This window comes from Taudactylus pleione, unplaced genomic scaffold (assembly GCF_031769625.1).
Source record: "Taudactylus pleione unplaced genomic scaffold, aTauple2 ptg000290l, whole genome shotgun sequence".
NCBI lineage: Eukaryota > Metazoa > Chordata > Amphibia > Anura > Myobatrachidae > Taudactylus > Taudactylus pleione.
This window is the reverse complement of record NW_028284692.1, coordinates 8,869,403-8,887,948: the sequence shown is the minus strand read 5'-3', so window position 1 is coordinate 8,887,948 and position 18,546 is coordinate 8,869,403. Positions and strand designations below refer to the sequence as shown.

Below are 18,546 nucleotides of genomic sequence, written 5' to 3'. Positions count from 1 at the left end.
CAGGGGGCGATTACTACAGTGGGCACTACCAGGGGGCAATTACTACAGGGGGCACTAAAAGGGGTTATTACCACTGGGGGAACTACAAGGGGGGGATTACTACAGGGGGCACTAAAAGGGGTTATTACCACTGGGGGAACTACAAGGGGGCGATTACTACAGGGGGCACTAAAAGGGGTTATTACCACTGGGGGAACTACCAGGGGGGGATTACTACAGGGGGAACTACCAGGGGGGATTACTACTGGAGGCACTGAAAGGGGGGATTACCACTGGGGGCACTACCAGGAGGGATTACTACTGGGGGCACAACCAGGGGGAATTACTACTGGGGGCACTACCAGCTGCTGCCATTTCCCACCCTAGGCTTATACTCGAGTCAGTAAGTTTTCCCAGTTTTTTGTGGTAAAAGTAGGTACCTCAGCTTATATTCGGGTCGACTTATACTCGAGTATATACGGTAAATGAAATTCTGCAGATTTTTATATTTAACTTTTTTTTTTTTTAAATGCACAAATCGTCCATTTAACATCTTTTAAAAGCGTACAAAGTTCGCACTCTCACTGCGAGTAGTGCACATCGGCATTTCTAATTAAATTGTGTGTATCTCGGGTGTGCGCAAGAAGAAGTGTGCGAGTCTATCGCATTTTGCAAACTCGCACCTAATTGATTTCCCTCCTATATGTGACTGGAGGCAGACTAATACCCCTTTTCCACCAAAAATCCATCTCCAACCAGGGACACCGAGCACGGAGTGAACATGGGTTGGAGCCAGGTTGTACCCCTTTTGCACTTGCGGCTGGAAACTGGTTGTTTCCTGGGTCCAGCTGTTCACACCGGAATGAAAAAATTAAAAATGAGGGGTCTATGTACTAAGCTTTGGAGAGAGATTAAATGGACTGAGATAAAGTACCAACCAACCAGCTCCTAACTCATTTTTCAAACACAGTCTGTGACATGGCAATTAGGGGCTGATTGGCTGGTACTTTATCTCCGTTCACTTTATCTCCATCCAAGGCTTAGTAAATAGACCTCTTAGCAATAAAACTAAAGTTCACGTGCATTCTTTTAGAAAGACTCAGGGATAGACCTTTTCATTTTGTTATCAAGGTCCTAAAAGTCATTTTTCAAACACAGCCTGTGACATGGCAGTTAGGAGCTGATTGGCTGCTACCTTATCACCGTTCACTTTATCTCCTAACACAGCTTAGTAAATAGACTCCATTATCTGCTTTAGGCCCCAATTAGAGTGTATACACAACTGATTGCTTTGGGATGGGGGCTTTTAAGCAAATGTGATGTAGCACCCTGCATCAGACTTCCCATGAGGTTGCACAGGAAAATGTTTCTGACTATCATTGTCTAGCTGTTAGTACCCTGTTTCATTTTATGACAGTGTTTGCAAAGAATATGCTGGCGCTATATAAACACAATTATAATAAATCAGTATGTTATAAGTGAAGTATTATTTACATGTGAGCTCAAAATACAAGGATAGAGTTTAGGAGACAAGTATGGCTTAGTATTAGTCATGGATACCTGATTTGCACCCTGGCCCATGCAGCCTCTCCCGGATGGTAGCATACACTGCTTTGTCATCTGGATGATCTAATACAATATCCAGGTGGTTTCTGCATAGACCATTTTGGCTGTCAGCAAGTTGCAGCTGAAACCAACTTGATTCCACCCTTCTTTACTGTACCTGTACTTGTGAATTGGGGTCCGCCGAATGTTACCTTCTGCGTATATCTTAATGAAGATTTTCTCTGTAGTTTTGAACCCATCCCTCACACCTATACATTTAGTGGAAGCTTTTTTCTGATTTATACTATTTTTTTCAGCTCTTGCTGTTTTTTTGTATTCTGCTACAATATGTAAATGCAAGACTTCCACATGGTGCAGCTTCATGGGGACAAATAAAGACATTATTAACCTGGAGTTAGGAGAATGGATCCTACCAAATGTGGCGTCCACTTCACTAATAATGAATAATGCAGTTTTATTAATCGCTGATTGAAGTACAGGTAAATTGAAGATGACTAAAATATCCACATATTGGATTGCTGTAAGTACAGAAATCAGGCTTTTTGGGTGGAGATTCAAACGTGTCGATAAGTTTTTTTATTTTTTGGTTCTATTGAATTCAGTTTAGAGAATCTATGGAGACTAATGTATTGTGTCACTTGCTTGTGTTTTCTTTACTAAACCTTTACTTAAAATGTAAATAAAAAAACCTGTAACACACATGCGGCTTTTAGTGACCATAACCAATGGGCATGTGCTTTGTCTACAGCACCAGAATGGCATATACGGCCTACACCAAGATGTGCATCACTTTGACTCCTTTGATGACGTGCAGAGCCTGCCCCTGCTGCTCAGCCAGGCCGGCATCCGCACAGGTACGCAATGGCCAGAATATGGCCTGCAACTCAGATGTGCAAATGAGCAGAAATAATCCCCCTAGATTGTCTTTTAATTGTCTGCGTTGGTCACTTTTTTTCTTATTAGGGTTGTAAACCTGTCCTCTGTGATGATTGTATGATGTGAGATAGTAGCAGTGAAAAGTAAAGTCTTCAAATTTGACATGCAGTATACATGGCCAGACGCATGGCCTGAATGAAACCGCAATCCTAACGTGGGGCCATTCATTTATAAAGCTGTCTAACAGTCTTTATATTTGTTCTAGGAATTATTGGGAAAAAGCATGTGGGCCCAGAGGCTGTTTATCCATTTGACTTCTCCTACACAGAAGAGAACAGCTCAGTGCTACAAGTTGGCCGTAACATAACACGAATTAAATTGTTGGTCAGAAAATTTTTACAAAGCCAGGACAAGAGGTGAACATTGAGGGACTTAACTAATTTGGGACCTTCGAAATGGTTACATTTTTGGTAATATGTTCATGCTCCTTCTTTTTCAGTGTCTGTGCTCTCTTTAATTCTGCATCCCCTTCTCTAGGTATACTGTTGTAGTGTCATAGGTAGCACATCCACAGGCAGTCACCTGTTTTCTCTCCTAACACTGATTTTCTGCCTGCAGTTTAACCCCCCTCACCCTCCATATTATATTAGACACAACGCACATATATATCCTATTAGCCAAGATGTTCTCGCCCCATGAGTAAGTGCGACTATATTCCATACTTAAGGTACTGCTGGATTTGCAGACTTGTTTTCAGGCCAGCATGGGTAGGCATAAAAATCCACGAATCTGGGGAGAGATAGGGCCGCGAGTTCCAATGCTGTTGCCGGCATTTATATTCGAGTTAACTGGATTAAGGGCCTGATTCAGATTTGGGAATAGAGTGAGATATCTCTCTCAACTGATCATCTTGGTGAAACCATGCTGCACTGCAGGTGGGGCAGATTTAAAATGTGCAGAGAGATTTAGATTTGGGAGGAGTGTCTCCAAACTGACATCTAAATTGTAGAGCAATAATAAAGCTGTGCAGTAAATGTTGGCTACATGCAAAATCAGCCAATATTTACCCCACATGTAAAAAAAAAGGCATGTATTTACACCCCTTGCATTGCAATATGGTTTGTTCAGGTTCACAGTTGAGATAGATATCTCACTCTATTCCCAAGTCTGAATCAGGCCCTAAACTCATTGTCTTCTGCTAGCTGATCTAACAATGGTGTTATCTGACCAGTTTATACTGTGCTTCTTGTATTATCCAAATGTGTATCGTACTCTGTGTTGATATTGAGAAGCATGGTTGTCCTGTGACTCAGTAGCTTGTATTGGACAGATTACTATAACAATGTTTCATCCTATCTTCCAAAGACCTTTCTTTCTTTATGTTGCTTTCCATGACCCCCACCGCTGTGGACACTCTCAGCCCCAGTATGGACCATTCTGTGAGAAGTTTGGAAATGGGGAACCAGGTATGGGAAGAATTCCAGACTGGACTCCACAGTATTATACACCAGAACAAGTCAAGGTTAGACCTGTAGTAATCCTAATCCATCATTTAAGTGACACAATCCCTGAATGTTGCTTTTAAATTGGTGTTCATTCTAGGGGGACACGGGGGCAGGACGTCTGGCCGTCAAAAGGTCACTCAAAAAGGGGCGTGGCCTTGAGGTGCTTCCCCTTTACATCACTGTGGGGGCGTTGCCAGCACTCAGAGATGCTGGGCAGCCCCTAAACACTCCCTGCAGCATGAACAGAAGCCGTGCGCACACCCATGGCATCAATTCACCCCGCGGTGATTGTTTCACCGCAACTTTCCCTCCCTCACTGGACACTGCATCCCACGAGTGGGGACGGCTTTCGGAAGGCTGATTCAGTGGGATACCGCCATAAGGGGAGGGCATGGCACCCCACTAAAACAGCATTACTACCTAATTTTTGTAACTCCAATTTTACCTTTAATATTTTATCTCCCTTTAGTTGTCTCATATGACATCATATGTGGATGAATGAGGTGTGGCTGGATGGTTGCAATAAATTATTTGGACATCTTGTTTTTGTATGCATTGTAGTTATAGTAATTAAAAAATATGAGATATGGTAAGAACTTACCCTTGTTATCTCTATTTCTACGAAGTCCATAGGGTTCCACAGGATACCTTGGGGTATAGGTGTGACGTCAGTCGCAGGGCACCAAAGAGTTAAGCTTTCAGCCTCCCAGGATGCACTAGGTACCCCTCCTATACCCCGCCCCCGAGCCAAGGCACCTCAGTTAGTTACCAAGCCATAGGCCGGAGGAGGAGAAGGAAGAGAGAGAACAAAGATCTGGACACATACAAGAATCACATTCTCACCAGAGGGAGACGGAAAACCGGTGACCAGAGCAAAGCCCATCTGCAGCACAGGTGCGACAGGGCGGGAGTCCTGTGGAACCCTATGGACTTCGTAGAAATCGAGATAACAAGGGTAAGTTCTTACCATATCTCATATTTTCTACTTCAGGGTCCATAGGGTATCCACAGGATACCTTGGGGATGTCCCAAAGCAGTATCCTTCAAGGGTGGGGACGCTCCTGTGCTGAAAGGAGAATCCGCCGCCCGAAGGAAGCATCCTGAGAGGCGAAGGTGTCAAACCTGTAATACCTCACGAAGGTATGGACAGAGGACCACGTAGCAGCCTTGCAGATCTGGACTGCAGAGGCACCACGTCGAGCTGCCCACGAAGGACCCACAGACCTAGTGGAATGAGCCTTCAGAGAAGGAGGAACCGGTAGGCCTTCATGAAGATAAGCTTCAGAAATAGCCATACGGATCCAGGCTGCCAAAGTTTGCTTTGAAGCAGGCCAACCCTTTTTACGGAAGCCATAGAGGACAAACAAAGCGTCCGACTTCCTAAACGAAGAAGTGCGGTCAACATAAGTCCTTAAGGCCCGCACAACATCCAAAGAGGCCTCACCTACGGAAAGACCCGGTGAGTTAAAGGCCGGAACAACGATTTCCTAGTTAACATGAAACTGGGAAACAACTTTGGGAAGAAACTCGGGCCGAGTGCGGAGTACTGCCCTGTTCCCATGAAAAACCAAGAAAGGGGGTCTACAAGAAAGAGCCCCTAACTCAGACACACGTCTGGCCGAAGCAATAGCCAGAAGGAAAACAGTCTTAGCTGTTAGCCATTTAAGATCCACTGATCCCAGTTGTTCAAACGGCGGTCCTTGGAGAGCCCTCAGGACCACAGCCAAATCCCAAGGCGCCACAGGTGGAACAAAGGGCGGCTGAATGCGGACAACACCTTGCATAAAGGTGCGCACATCCGGGATTGTAGCAATCCTACGGTGAAACCAGACAGACAGGGCCGAAACCTGTACCTTCAAAGAAGCAAGGCGAAGCCCATGATCTAGTCCCGCTTGCAGGAAGGCGAGAATCCGAGACAGACGAAACTCCCGCGGTGCATAACCTCTCGGTCGACACCACTGGAAGAACGTATGCCACACGCGATGGTATATCCTCGTGGAAGACTGTTTCCGAGCTCGCAACATGGTACGCACCACAGAGCTGGAAAACCCCCGGGACCTCAGCATGGCCGTCTCAACAGCCACGCCGTCAAAGACAGCCGAGTCAGGTCCGGGTGACGACAAGGACCCTGAGACAGGAGGTCCGGTCGTAGCGGCAACCGCAGAGGACTATCCACGGACAGACCCTGAAGGTCTGAGAACCAGTGCCGTCTGGGCCACGCGGGAGCTATCAACAGGAGCGTCCCTCCTTCCTGTTTGAATTTCCGGATTACCCGTGGAAGAAGGGAGACCGGAGGGAACAGGTATGCGAACCGGAACGTCCACCGGACGGACAGAGCATCCACCAGAGACGCCCCTTCGTCTCTTGTGCGAGACCCGTACACCGGCAACATGTTGTTGTGCCGGGACGCCATGAGGTCGATCTCTGGAAGACCCCATCTGTCCACCAGTAGTTGAAAAACGTCCGGGTGCAGGGACCATTCCCCCGGATGAACGTCCTGGCGACTTAGAAAGTCCGCCTCCCAATTGAGCACTCCCGGGATGAAGACCGCTGATATGGCCGGAAGATTGCACTCCGCCCAAACCAGGATCCGAGACACCTCTACGAGAGCCGCCCGACTTCGGGTTCCTCCTTGCCTGTTTATGTAGGCCACGGTGGTAGCGTTGTCCGACTGGACCTGTACCGGGTGACCCTGGAGAAACCGATGTGCCTGCTGGAGAGCATTGAAGACCGCACGGAGTTCCAAGATATTGATTGGAAGCTCCGCTTCTGTCGGCGTCCACCTGCCCTGGAACAGATGTGGACCCGAAACTGCTCCCCAGCCCCGAAGACTGGCGTCCATTGTCAACAGGACCCAATTTGGAACCCAGAACGGACGTGAGGTGGGTCGTCTGTAACCACCAAGCAAGGGACAGGCGAACCTCCGGGGTGAACACAATCGTCTGGGACTTCAGAGACTGAGGCAGCCCGTTCCACTTTGACAGGATCAGGTGCTGCAGAGGTCTGGAGTGAAACTGGGCATATTCCACCATGTCGAACACCGACACCATGGAGCCCAGTAACCTCATCGCCGAGTGTAGAGACACCCGGCGGCTGTGCAGACAACTGCGCACCTTTGACTGTAAAGCAGAGATCTTTTCCTCCGTCACGAAGATCTTTTGCTGTCCCGAGTCCAATAAGGCTCCAAGATGCAGAATCCTCCGGGACGGGATTAGAGTGGACTTCTGCCAGTTGATTAGCCAGCCGTGCCGTTGCAGCAGGGCAATGGTCAGGTCCAAGTGGCGTAACAGGAGCTCTGGAGATCCCGCCACCAATAACAGGTCGCCCAAGTACGGCAACATGCGGACTCCCTGCAGCCGCAGAGAAGCCGCCATGACCGCCATCACCTTGGTGAAAACACGTGGTGCTGTCGCCAGGCCAAAAGGTAACGCCCGAAACTGGAAGTGGTCGCTGCGGATTGCAAACCTGAGGAACTGTTGATGGCGCAAAAGAATAGGGACATGCAGGTAAGCGTCCTGTATGTCCAATGACACCATGTAGTCCCCAGGTTCCAGCGCCAGAATGATGGACCGTAGGGTCTCCATCCGAAACTTCGGTACCCGCAAAGACTTGTTGAGTGCTTTGAGGTTGAGAATCGGACGATACGACCCATTGGGTTTCTGTACCAAAAAAAGATTTGAATAGAAACCCTGGCCCCTCTGGGAGAATGGAACAGGCACTATAACTCCAGCCTGGAGCATAGTGTGCAATACCTTCCGCAGCTCCGTAGCCTTGTTCCGGTCTGATGGTAGACCCGTGGTGAAGAATCGAGCCGGGGGTCTGTGCCGGAAGGAGAGGGTGTACCCGTGGGAGACCACCTCCAGAACCCAAGTGTCCGTCGTAGTGACCGACCAACACTGGGCGAACTGCAGCAGGCGGCCTCCCACCCTGGGATCCCCCAAAGGGAGGCCCGGACCGTCAGGCCGCAGGCTTGTCATCTGGCTTGGGGGCCGGATGTCTGGTACTCCATGCCTGCTTCCGGGGCTTGACCGATTTCCTAGAGCCAGCCTGACGAGGAAACGACTGTGGTTTGGGCCTGCCCTGGGCCCTAGACGACCGAAAGGACGATGGTCCAGAACCAGAAGGAGCAGCGGCCGACGGGAGACAAGCCGATTTGGCTGCCGCCAGCGTGGCCACAATCTTATCCAGATCCGGACCGAAGAGAACTTCTCCGGTAAACGGCAACACTTCCAGACCCTTCTTGGAATCTGCATCCGCCTTCCAGGATCGCAGCCACAAGGTGCGACGAGCAGCTACTGCTGCTGAAGAAATTCTAGACACCAGAGTACTAATGTCTAGAGCCGCCTCGTTGATGTAGGTGGCCGAATCACGGAGATTGCCAATCAACTCCGTCTGTTCGGCCGGACAGTTGGAATCAAAAGAAGCCTCTAATGAATCCGCCCAGCGCTCCATCGCTCTGGCAACCCAGCAAATGGCCATAGCCGGCCGTGCTGCCCCCCCCCCGCAAGGGAATAAGCGGACTTCAGGCAGATTTCCACCTTGCGGTCCGTAGCATCCTTAAGGGAGGACATGGATGGCATCGGCAATGTGGCACTACGGACAAGACGGGTCACGTGAGAATCCACCTGTGGAGGGGATTCCCACTTAGCAAAATAATTATCCGCGAACGGATAAGCCACCGCCAGGCGTCTCTGCGGCTGGTATCTTTTGCCAGGCTGTTTCCACACCTCCTCTAAATGGTCCACCAACTGACCCGAAAGAGGAAAGACTGTGGCATCGCCCTTCACGTCTTTAAAAAAGGCATACTTAGACTTAGCCGCTGGGGGAACTTCGTCCTCAATCACCAAGGCTGTGCGGACCGCCCGAATAAGTCCAGGAATATATACTTTGGACTTGGCATCAGCGTCCTTAGTATGGAGAGGTTCCTGATCGTAAGGATCCAGAATCTCCCCATCATCAGACGTCCCTTCGTCATCCTCATAAGGAGCGGACAGAGACGCCACCGGCCGTTTATGAGGCCGCATCACAGACTCCCCTTGCAACACATCCGACAAGTGCTGTACAGAACTCGTCAGGGAGTTAACCCACGCTGGCTCCTGAGAAACCGGGAGCGGGGAAATAGGGAGACTGTGGGGTACCACCAATTGTCGTGGGAAACCCTGCATGGGTGACGACACCACAGACTGCTGGGACAAACCCATCGGAGTAAACGCAGGCTGCGGAGCTAACTGGCCCACTAAAGCTGTTAGCGCCTGAGCGAAACAAGCCCAGGGCGGCTCCTGTACCGGTGCTGTAACCGTAAGAGGCCGTGCCATGGACAAACACTGCCGGCAAAGGCCCTCCGCGCTACCCTCCCCCTCCGCTATCGGTACTTTACACGTGGTACACTGTAGCCGGAGGGGAAAATCACTTTCAGACATGATGGCACCACGTATGTGACCCCTCTCACCAATTATATATTAAATAGGCGAGAGACCACCCTGCAGCACCGCACCGCAAGGGCTTAGCAGAAAGAACAGGGACAGTAATAAAGCTGACAGTCTTGAGAAGAAAAGTTACAGGCAGCAGCGCTAGCACAGTCACATACAATGCAAAGAAAATCAATTCCTGCACTAACAGCGCTGATCACTCAACTACACAGACACAGGGCCTGGTAGGACACAGCGCTGCATACACAGACCTGACCACAGCGGAGGGGAGGTATGCGGGGGGACCCAGACCACGATGCTTCCAATGCAGGCTTCCAGCAGCGTTCACCATGCTTCTGAAAAGATGGCCGCCGAGGAGCAGAGAGAAGGCTGGCCTGGGGGAGGAGCGCTGACACAGGGCCAGTCAGCACAGTGCAGAGAGGGCTGTGTTACAGCGGGGGAGGCGCCGGCTGTGAGACAGGGAAGGCGCGCTTCCCTGGCATGCATTTATCCCCTGGGACGCCGCAGCGCTACCGCTCTGCTGCGGTCCACTGTCCCAGGGGGTAGTGGAAGCGCAGGTTGGTCGCCTGGCTCCACGCTGCAGCCAGTCCCCAGGGAGCCCCCTGCCTGGGGACTTAGGACCATGTGATCAGCGGGGACCCACCGCGGGACCCCGCTGCTTACCTCTGTCCCCCTTGAATCCGGCCATGGTCTGGAACATCTGGCGTCACCGCTAGCTGTGACCCCAGATGCCCACCAGCATCCCCGGATCAGTACCGGCGTTCTGGTACCGGCGGGGTGTAGGGAAGACAGCATGGACGTCAGGACTGACTGTCCATGCTGTTCATCCAGATGTGCAGCCACAGCTGCATGAAGAAAAAGCTTCAGGGGCTCTTCTAGCCCCCACTCCAACAGGTGCACCCGACTCCGGCCGGGCACCAAACTAAACTGAGGTGCCTTGGCTCGGGGGCGGGGTATAGGAGGGGGACCTAGTGCATCCTGGGAGGCTGAAAGCTTAACTCTTTGGTGCCCTGCGACTGACGTCACACCTATACCCCAAGGTATCCTGTGGATACCCTATGGACCCTGAAGTAGAAAAAAAACATTATAGGTTACAGTAAAATTTAATAGCATGTCAAACACTTTTTCACACCGTACCCCTCTATGCCTGGAGAGAGGCAGTTTAGGGGCATTAACATGCAAGTTCAGTACAGTAAACATGTAACCCAGTGGTTCCCAAACTGTATGCCGCGGCACACTGGGGTGCCTCGGGACACTTGCAGGGGTGCCTCAGGTTGGTGGTCCAGCACTAAATCAGTGGTCAGTGTAATGTAAATATGTGCACAAACAGAAGCACAAACCTGTCCACCACTATATAACCAAACCTAAGGATGACAGGTAGCACAATTTACTTCACTGCATTTTTTTTCTGAACTTCTCAATACCAAACTTTTGGCTTATGGGTGCTGTGAAAACAATTCTGATGCACTAGGACGCCGTGATTCAAAAAAAATGGGGAACCACTGATGTAGCCCGTTTGCTAAACATGTTTACCCACGCTCCAACCAATTGGAATCAACCAGCTCTGATTGGCTGAGAGTATATTTACCCCTCCATCACTCTTTTCTCTGCTCTGTAGGGGCAATTTATGTCTGTTTTATGTTCTTTGTCATTTCCATTTGGATTATTTTAGAAAATAAAGGTTCCCTTTTAATTTAGGAGCATAGCAGTAAGTGCTTAGGGGAGGTGTTTAATTTGAATAATTTTATGTCTTTTATTTTAGGGGATTCCCATCTATTAATATTGTGATTAGTCTGTGTTTTTGTATGCTGGATTTAAAGAGGCAATTATATTCAATACAAAACAAAGTCTATTTTGTATTTAATAGAATTGCCCCTTTAAATCCAGTGGCCCAAAATGCTGAAGATATGGCGGCTTTGAAAAGCAGTGCATAGGTAAATTTTATCTGCTTGAAGATTGTATTCTCACTGTAAATGCAATTCAGGCAAAACAGAATTGTATGCTGTATGGTAATTTTTTCTCTTCTTTTTCAAAGGTTCCTTATTTTATTCCAGACACACCCAGTGCGAGAGCTGATCTGGCTGCACAATATACAACAATTGGCCGGATGGACCAAGGTTAGTGGATTATTATTATACTTTGTGCTGGTATACTTCAGGTTTCGATTTTTAAGTGACATGTTTTTTGGATTTTTTTTTTCCATGAAAGAGAATAAGTGGCTTATTCAATCAGGTGCGAAAAGCAAGTTTCGCCGGTGACATCATTTTACCAGGCGAAAACTTATCCCCATATTCAATTCCAAAGACTTTTTGCCGGTGCGGAAAGTCAATGCATTGGAATAGCGAAAAAGATTCGCCTATGAAAGCTGTCTTAAAAAAAAAGTGCAGAATTGGGGTTGTTGGGGTACCAACTTGCGGGAACCACCTTGCACCCTTGGGACAGCCCCCCAAAGGTAAACTGTGTCCAAAAAAAAACCTTAAGAACACCCCAAAAAAGTACTTTCAATTTGGGGGCGAAAAAAGTTGGGAGCAAACTTAAAAACTAGCTAAATAGACTCCAGGGGGGGTCCCCAAGTATGCCCAAGGTGTTTTTAAGATTGCAGGTGCTTGCGGAAGGTGGATTTTTTTTTTTTTTTTTTTTTAAACTTCACATTAGCAACTTCAAAATATGCTAGCACCCATTTTCATGTACCCCAAATTTGCTGGGACTAGTTATTTTGATGAAAAAATATTGCTTAAAGCTATTCTTCACCACTTATGCAAAGACGCTAATAGCTGGCAATTGAGAAAACTAAAGTACTCAGCTTAGCTTTATTATAGGTACTAGAACACCCCTATAGTGATCCCCTATGTTAGTGCAGCTTTTTGGGGGGTACAGACTGTTTTCCCCATTGTTTACAGGACTTTTCGCTAGTTCCGAATTCGCCGGGTGACGTTTTCGCCGCTTTCTAATTGAATACGGAGATAAGCTGTGACGCGCGCGATACTTTTTCGCATGGAAAACCAGCGAAGATGGTGAAAAGTCCGGCATGCGAACAGTACTCGACTTTTCACACCTAACTGAATATGCCCCTTAGTGTTTTAATGGATAATTACATCACAAATGTAGCATAAATTTAGCTGAAACATATAACACAATATGGTGTGTACACTGTGTGGGTGGATTCACCATCATAGGAGCAACACTTGGCATCACTGCTAATTGCAGTTGTATCTAAGACAGTGGTTCTCAAACTCTGTGCTCAGGACCTCACACAGTTCATATTTTCCAGGTCACCCAACAGGAGCACAGATGTAGTCATTACTCACTGACACATTTGAAAAGATCCACAGGTGGACCTAATTCTTTAACTTGTGATTCTGTGAGGAGACCTGGAAAACATGCACTGTTTGGGGTCCTGAGGACCGAGTTTGAGAAACTGTGATCTAAGCAATGGGGGACTGCAGTAAGCCATAGGGTTTTCCCTGGAATCTCCCAAGGGTATTTAATACCATTATTATTAGCGGTGAGGAGGAAACAAGTCAGCGGCTGCATTGCTCCTATAATGGAAAAGCTGATTTAATTTGTATGTGACAGTGGCGCAGCAGTGATAGGTAGAGCTGTAGAGAGCCGGGTACTGGGGTAGCCTGAAGGGGGGTTAGTGATGTAATGTAAGGAGGCATGGCTACACCTCCTTGCAAAAATAAAATAGCATCTGCTCACACGCTCCACAGGGGGGGCGCGATTGTGCCCTATCAGTGCAGGCAGAGGAGACAGAAGCCTGTACTCACTGCCGCCCAGCCCTGTGCTGGGCGCTGGTGCTGCTGACAGAATGGAGAGGAGAGAGGGGGAGAGTGGTGAACCTGGGCCCCTCCAGCAGGCCCTGGTAATCAGTACCTGCTCCATCTCTCTCTCGGCGCCCCTGTTGGTAGCAGGGGAACTTTATGAAATAATAGTGGAAAGTCCTGGATTCTGCAGATATTTCTTCTTTACTTTCCCTCAGTTTTAACTAAAAATGCCAGGAAAACCCTCAAAAGGGATTTTCCAGGTTTAACCATGAATACTTGGGTAGAATATATTGTTTTACCTTGAAATCACTTTCCTTGTAAATTAGGCTAAATAGGGGTGGTTTCTCTCCCACACTTCTCAGCATCCAGCGTGACCTTGGCAGACATAGGAAAAGACTGACCTACAAGCATGTGTCAGTCACACGGGTTATAATTATGAGATACCCAATCTTCAAAGGCCACATTTTTAATCCGGATTTCTAATTTCTCCCCCAACCTGAGAACCTCTTATAATTAAAATTTTTCTCTGCCAAAAGGCTCTATTAGAATATAAACTCTAAAATGACTTGGTGATATTAAAATAAATTAGTCTGTTATTTTATTTAGAATTTTGTTAATATACTGCTTGCAAATAAAAGTTTTATATTGAAAAAAACATTAACCATAAACATCTGCCAAAGCACGAATGTGGTTGTTTAGTTCCTTTCGCTATGAGAAACATTTCATAATGTAAAATATAGGGGCATATCCAATTAGCGGCGGGAGTTCACCCGCAACTAATTGCTGGGCAAAAGTCCTCCACGGGGGGTTAAGCTATTCAATTAAATAGCTTTTTCCCCGCGCCATTAATTCGGGTCTCGCGCGCATGAACACACTGATTCCGCGAGAACTGCGGAATCTGTGTGTGTTTACCTCTCGCGTGAGGCCAAATAGGCCGGTTTTCTGCGGATATTACCTTGCTCCTCCATGAGGTGCAAGGTAATGTCTGACAGCGGGGACTCCTGCGCTCCACAGCCCCGCTAATTGAATCCCGACCAGCGTGACAATTAGCCATTAATTGGATATGCCCCATAGTTTCATTAAAACAAAAGTAAATGGTACAGTAAGCAAAACAAAGCCTGTATGTGCATACATGCCCCACCTGGTACGGGATCTCGACTGTCAAAATCCTGACAGATTTAGATAAGTATTCTAACCCTCCCCCTAGTGCCTAACCCTAAGCTGCCCCCTAACCCTAATACTTACCACCTGAATGTGTCCGGATTCAGTAGTGTGACTGCCTGAATCCTGGCTACATCCCCCAGGTACTACTTTGGACTTGTCACCTTGATACTAGTGTGATTATTGGGATAGAGCCCTTCACATGAGCCATATTGTGTATCCTAATTCATTGGTTACTTTCTTATTCTCTACAGGAATAGGTCTGGTTCTGGCAGAGGTGCAGAGCGCAGGACACGCAAATGATACTCTTGTAATATTCAGCTCTGACAATGGAATTCCTTTCCCCAATGGGCGCACCAACCTATACTGGTCGGGAAGAGCAGAGCCCCTGTTGGTTTCATCTCCTGTTCATCCAAGACGCTGGGGACAAGTCAGTGAATCCTTTGCAAGTCTACTTGGTGAGAGACTAGAGACCAATTTGAAGGATAAACCCTAAATACCTCTGATGTTCTAATCTAGACAAACACTAGAGTTTCTGAAATACATGAAATGGGAACTTTTGGTTCCTTTACCCTTTGCTCTCTGTGTATACAGCAGTACTAAACACTTTGAGAGCGATAGCGGAAATTGTAGGACTGACTGAAGTCACTTTCCAATGTATTAAAAGGTAGACCTATCATTTTGCTTAACTAGTAAATCACCATGGGCTAAGTGATCTGATTTCTTTAATGTATGATATCTTTTATTTGTTTATGTTCCCATATTCATATTTGCAGTATTGTTAGTCTAAAATAATCTGCTAAATTGGCCAATACAAATTCTCAGATATACATTATAACATACTAATAAGCAAATCTGGAACAATTTATGAGGCTATAAAGGAGAAGGATACATTTTATAGGTAAGTAAAGTGTCCACGGTGCAACAGGATGTTTCATAGAGGTGTGAAGTTCTGGCTGTACAGTCTTTCAGTTTCACTAGTAAAGTTTTGTAGTCGATTGTGGAACAAGGCAAATATTCTATAGAGTAATTTCTATTATCTCTAATGCAAATGTGATGTGCTTTTGTATCACTGGTAAAATGGTCTCATTCCCTTTTCTCTTGCTCAGATATCACTCCAACTGTGCTAGATTGGTTCTCCATTCAGTATCCCAGCTACAAGCTCTTTGGTAAGAGTGTACATCTTACTGGTAAATCCCTCCTTCCAGCTCTGGATTCAGAGCAGCCATGGAGCACAGTGTATGGCAGCCAGTCTCACCATGAGATTACTATGTACTATCCTATGAGATCGGTGCAGCACATGAAATATTTACTTGTGCACAACCTAAATTTTAAGATGCCATTTCTCATTGATCAAGATTTCTATGTATCTCCTACATTTCAAGATATATTGAATAGGACAGTATCTGGCCAGCCCACAAACTGGTTTAAAACCCTTCATGATTATTACTATCGAGACCGTTGGGAACTGTATGACCGGTCAAAGGATCCTACAGAGATTCGGAACGTGGCCGGTGATCCGTCCTACCAGGATGTGTTATTTGTTATGCAGAAGATGCTCCAGGAGTGGCAGTGGGATACTGCAGATCCCTGGGTGTGTGCACCCGATGGAGTACTGGAAGAAAAACTAGAACCAAAGTGCCGGCCATTGCATAATGAGCTGTAATACAACACCTTTCATATCGCAGAACGCAGAAAACTAGAACCAAAGTGCCGGCCATTGCATAATGAGCTGTAATACAACACCTTTCATATCGCAGAACGCAGAAAACTAGAACCAAAGTGCCGGCCATTGCATAATGAGCTGTAACACAACACCTTTCATATCGCAGAACGCAGAAAACTAGAACCAAAGTGCCGGCCATTGCATAATGAGCTGTAACACAACACCTTTCATATCACAGAACGCAGAAACAATACTGGTGGTTGTAAATTTTGAAGAAAAAAAAAATGGCTACTCTTACAAATTGGATCTTGAGATTTTATAAAGATTTAATGAAGACCTTTCCATTATTTTATCCAGCTCTATATCCATTTTAAAACCTGGATGAATATATGTATCCTCACTGTATTTTCTGTTTTTTGAATATGCACTGTATTGCTCTGTTGCTTGTATGATTCTATTGTTTCACTTGTATTCTGACAGTAATGCAGTACTAACAGTTTGAGATCAGGCAAATTAACAAAATCTTTAAAATTGAAGTGAGTAGACCTATTCCCTCCATTGATTGTACATATTGTATTTTTATTTCTCTTCCTGTCTAGTAAGTAACAACACCATCTAATTAATTGTGTATTAATATTAAAACCTGACAATCTACAATGTAAAGAAAGGAGCCTTTGCCGTAACAGACAGCTTTGATGTTGCTGAATGCTAGAAGAACAGTCCTGATATTAAATTTGACACACGCTGATATCTGTATGTTTGTGGCCAAAACCAATAGGATCTTTTTTAGCTAAGTGCAAAACAGTCAGCAACTGCCCCTAACAGACTGTGCGACCGCCCGATCTGTTTGCTATGGCCTTCTAGATGTGTCCATATTAGAAACTGTTACTGTCACTTAGGGGTCGATTCAGACCCGGATGCTAAGCTGCGATCGCTCGCATCCAAAAGGGCAGGGTATGCAAAATCCGCGATCGCACTGTCTGGTGTAAGGACGCCCTCTATGTCTTAGAGAGCGATGGCAGAGTGAGCGCACGCTGGTATAAAAACGCCCACTTTTCTTACTTAGCACACGTCATCTCCAGGAAGTGTATGATTAATCAGAACCATCAGACCTGTACGCAGCGCTTGAGGTAGACCCTACCCCACCGCAATGACTGCAGGCTGAAATACAACCAAGTGACGTGTACAATGACGCCTCCATGCTAATTATGCACATCCATAAACCTCTGTTTTGACGGCCAGACACGCCTGCGTTCACAGCACCACTCCCCCATTCACAAGCACCTTCCTCTGTTACCACCCACAAACTGCACTTTCTGTCACTCAAAGTAGCGCTCAGTCTTTGTGCTACGAGTGCACGATTCCCGATCGCAGTGACTGGTTTGCACACGCGCACTGCAATGCATGCGCAGATGGATGACAATCGCCCATAGTGTGCTCTCTCGGTTTAGGATTTAAGCATAGTATTAATAAAACGCTTATATTCGATTATCCCAAGAATCTATCTCTTGATTAACAGATTGGACCAACCACAAACGGGTTTAGCTAATATTTTAAACACAGCGACAGAGCAATACATCACATATGATTGAGTGCTCGCTGGTTGTAAACACGTGTTTACTCCATGTTTGATCGCAGCTTAGCGTCCGGGTCTGAATCAGGCCCTTAGTACTTGGGCTGAATCTGCCACTCAACCCATGTGCTGCCAGCAGAAGGATTCAGGTAAGAAACCTTTGTTATTTTTGCTTATGGCTCATAGAGATGTGTTCACCTGATGTTATGACTTTATCTTCACAGGAACGTTTTGATGGATCATATTAACATCTTCAAACTTGAACTCCACAACGTTCATAAAAGTTAAGGTTTACTATTTTAATAGATACATGTGGGAACTGTTACTTTTCTTTTGTATAGATGTATTTTTGATGTGAATTGAATCAATTTTATTGAATAAATCTTTTTATATGGTATATTCATTTTGAAAATGGTAAAGTGGCTTCTGCACAAGGTTTGAATCACGTGTTTTTTTCTACAAAAGGAGATTTTCCTTTTTCCTCCTCATCCTGCTGATTTCACTCCTCCCCCCCTTTCAATTACTTAGGAATTTATAGGAATCAGATGATGGCAGTGTGAACATTGAACAAGGGGTATTTTTCATGTGTATTTGCAACTGAAGGCACCAATACATATGCGATGGATTGGGACAATTCCCTGTTTTCGCCGATTCCAACCGAAAAGTAATCTGACTACGTAAATCAGGTTGTCCAACATGTTGGATTTCACTGACCAATCTGGGCTGTAATTTCTAGTAAAAGAATGAGCCTTTCAGGTTTGGCACATCTGTTTTTCCTGAAAAGTTCTGCAAATTACTGAAAATATCTGTAATGTATAGGTGCAGATTGGTGGATTGGGGAATTTTTAAATGTGGGGGGAGGAGGGGGGGGGGGGGAATCACAGGATTTGTGAATAGTTCTTTTGCGATTGCTGATGTATGGGCCCCTTCAATATAGGAAGTTAATGGTCAAAGTGTGTAAGCTGTAAATCCACAGCATTTCTGGACTTACATTAAGGGGTATATTTACTAAAGGTCACTTTTG

The 18,546-nt window shown here is 46.4% G+C and overlaps 1 protein-coding gene across 1 annotated transcript in view; it reads left to right on the top strand.

Annotated features, from left to right (window-relative positions):
- SGSH (N-sulfoglucosamine sulfohydrolase) overlaps positions 1-17,919 on the top strand; it is a 53,068-nt gene extending 35,149 nt beyond the window's left edge. Inside the window, exons 3-8 of the mRNA XM_088482660.1 lie at positions 2,294-2,399; positions 2,687-2,837; positions 3,787-3,943; positions 11,391-11,472; positions 14,538-14,741; positions 15,393-17,919. Of these exons, the coding sequence (XP_088338786.1) occupies positions 2,294-2,399; positions 2,687-2,837; positions 3,787-3,943; positions 11,391-11,472; positions 14,538-14,741; positions 15,393-15,949 (1,257 nt within the window). The 3' untranslated portion in view covers positions 15,950-17,919. The remainder of the gene's footprint in view (positions 1-2,293; positions 2,400-2,686; positions 2,838-3,786; positions 3,944-11,390; positions 11,473-14,537; positions 14,742-15,392) is intronic.
- The last annotated feature ends 627 nt before the right edge of the window (positions 17,920-18,546 follow it).